At 51.4% G+C, this 1,435-nt stretch overlaps 1 protein-coding gene across 2 annotated transcripts in view; it reads left to right on the forward strand.

Moving 5' to 3' along the window:
- The first annotated feature begins 839 nt into the window (after positions 1-839).
- The window catches only part of Ankrd55 (ankyrin repeat domain 55), an 87,720-nt gene continuing 87,124 nt past the window's right edge, over positions 840-1,435 (forward strand). Inside the window, exons 1-2 of one of the 2 annotated variants that reach the window (XM_055603571.1) lie at positions 840-1,037; positions 1,167-1,329. In XM_055603571.1, the coding sequence (XP_055459546.1) occupies positions 1,275-1,329 (55 nt within the window). In that variant the 5' untranslated portion in view covers positions 840-1,037; positions 1,167-1,274. Of the gene's footprint in view, positions 1,330-1,435 lie in introns of both variants that reach the window. The other variant, XM_055603570.1, reaches the window with a different exon arrangement.

The following is a 1,435-nucleotide window of genomic DNA, read 5'->3' on the forward strand; positions in this document are numbered from 1 at the left end:
CTTCCTGCGTTTATTTCCAAATTCAAATATTTGTTATTTAAAAAGAAAACAGGTTTGTCCTTACGAGTGACACATAAAATGGCTTATGTCACTTACAACCCCAGCACGGGGGTAGGGACAGAGAGGAGAAGAACCCCAGGGCTTGCTGAGAGCCAGCCTAGCTCTATGGACAAGGCCTGGGCTTGAGGGAAAAGCTGGAGAAAAGCAAGGAAGGTATTCCTAAAGAGAGATCCCTGAGGTTGACCTCTGGCCTCTCCATGCCGATTAGCGCGCACACACACACACACACACACACACACACACACACACACACACACACGTACCCACATACACAGATACAAAGCCAAAGCCTCAAATGAAATGTATTCATTTTATTTAAAAAAAAAAATACAATGAGTGCCATAACACGCAAGCGAGAGCCAGATTTTCCCCCTCAGGTTTTTTTTTTTGAGCCTAGCGGATGAATTTACTGCCATTTGCTGAGCTGCACGTCAGAGGGGCACATTTGGAGACTGGTCGGGTTTCGGGCAGAACGCAGTCTTGACCTTGTGACTGCAGGCTGTTTTGATTTAGTCGCCACAGACAACTTGAGCCTCGACATACGACCTTTCAAACACCACCGCCCCCTCCCCACCAGTCGCCCTGTCACGACCAGATCGCAGCGGTGCGCAGCTGCTCAGCGGGGCCGTGGCCCTGCCTCCTCCTGCTACAGTATTTACGTCTATTCCATTGAGAGGGGCCCTCTCTGCTCACGTGACCCAAAGGCAGGTCTCACTCCACCGGGAACAAACAGCCCGAACGCGGTCTGCGCGCTGGCCGCTTTGCACATGCTCTGTTTGGCCCCGTGAATCCTCACTTACTCATTGAGATTTCTATCGGTTTAAAGCGGCCTTCCAGCAGCTGAAGCTCTGGGGGCTGCAGTATTGTCCTGGCCGAGAGCCAAGGCAGAGCCCCCCCCCCCCCCAAGAAGACTGTTTTATTTTAGGGTTTTGGAACGTTTCTGTCTGTCTGCTCAGGGGACGGGTGTATACACACACGTGAGTATAGATGATGAATGGGGCTCCGAGAGTAGCTCTTCCTCCCCCACAGTTTTTATAGGAAGAGTATCTTTTCAACGGTGGGCTTGAAGGCAACCTGCAAATCTAAGGCACGCTTAATTCTCCAAGCCTCAGCCCCCGATGCTGGAGCCGACTGACGCGTTGGATGCAGCGTGTGGGATGGTTTTTCTCCCTCTCCGGAGCTCTGAATGTTTTCTGCCGTTCTGATGGTGAACGATGAGACAGGCTACCATGGATTTCAGCACCTCGTCTGTGTTTGATCAGCAAAAAGGTAAAACGATGCCTTCCTACACCCCCTGGTGCTGAGCACAGCAGTTTGTAAGGAAAGGCGTGTGTGTGTGTGTGTGTGTGTGTGTGTGTGTGTGTGTGTGTGTGTG

The sequence above is a fragment of the Psammomys obesus genome, unplaced genomic scaffold (assembly GCF_907164565.1).
Source record: "Psammomys obesus unplaced genomic scaffold, mPsaObe1.curated_primary_1811, whole genome shotgun sequence".
Taxonomy (NCBI): domain Eukaryota; kingdom Metazoa; phylum Chordata; class Mammalia; order Rodentia; family Muridae; genus Psammomys; species Psammomys obesus.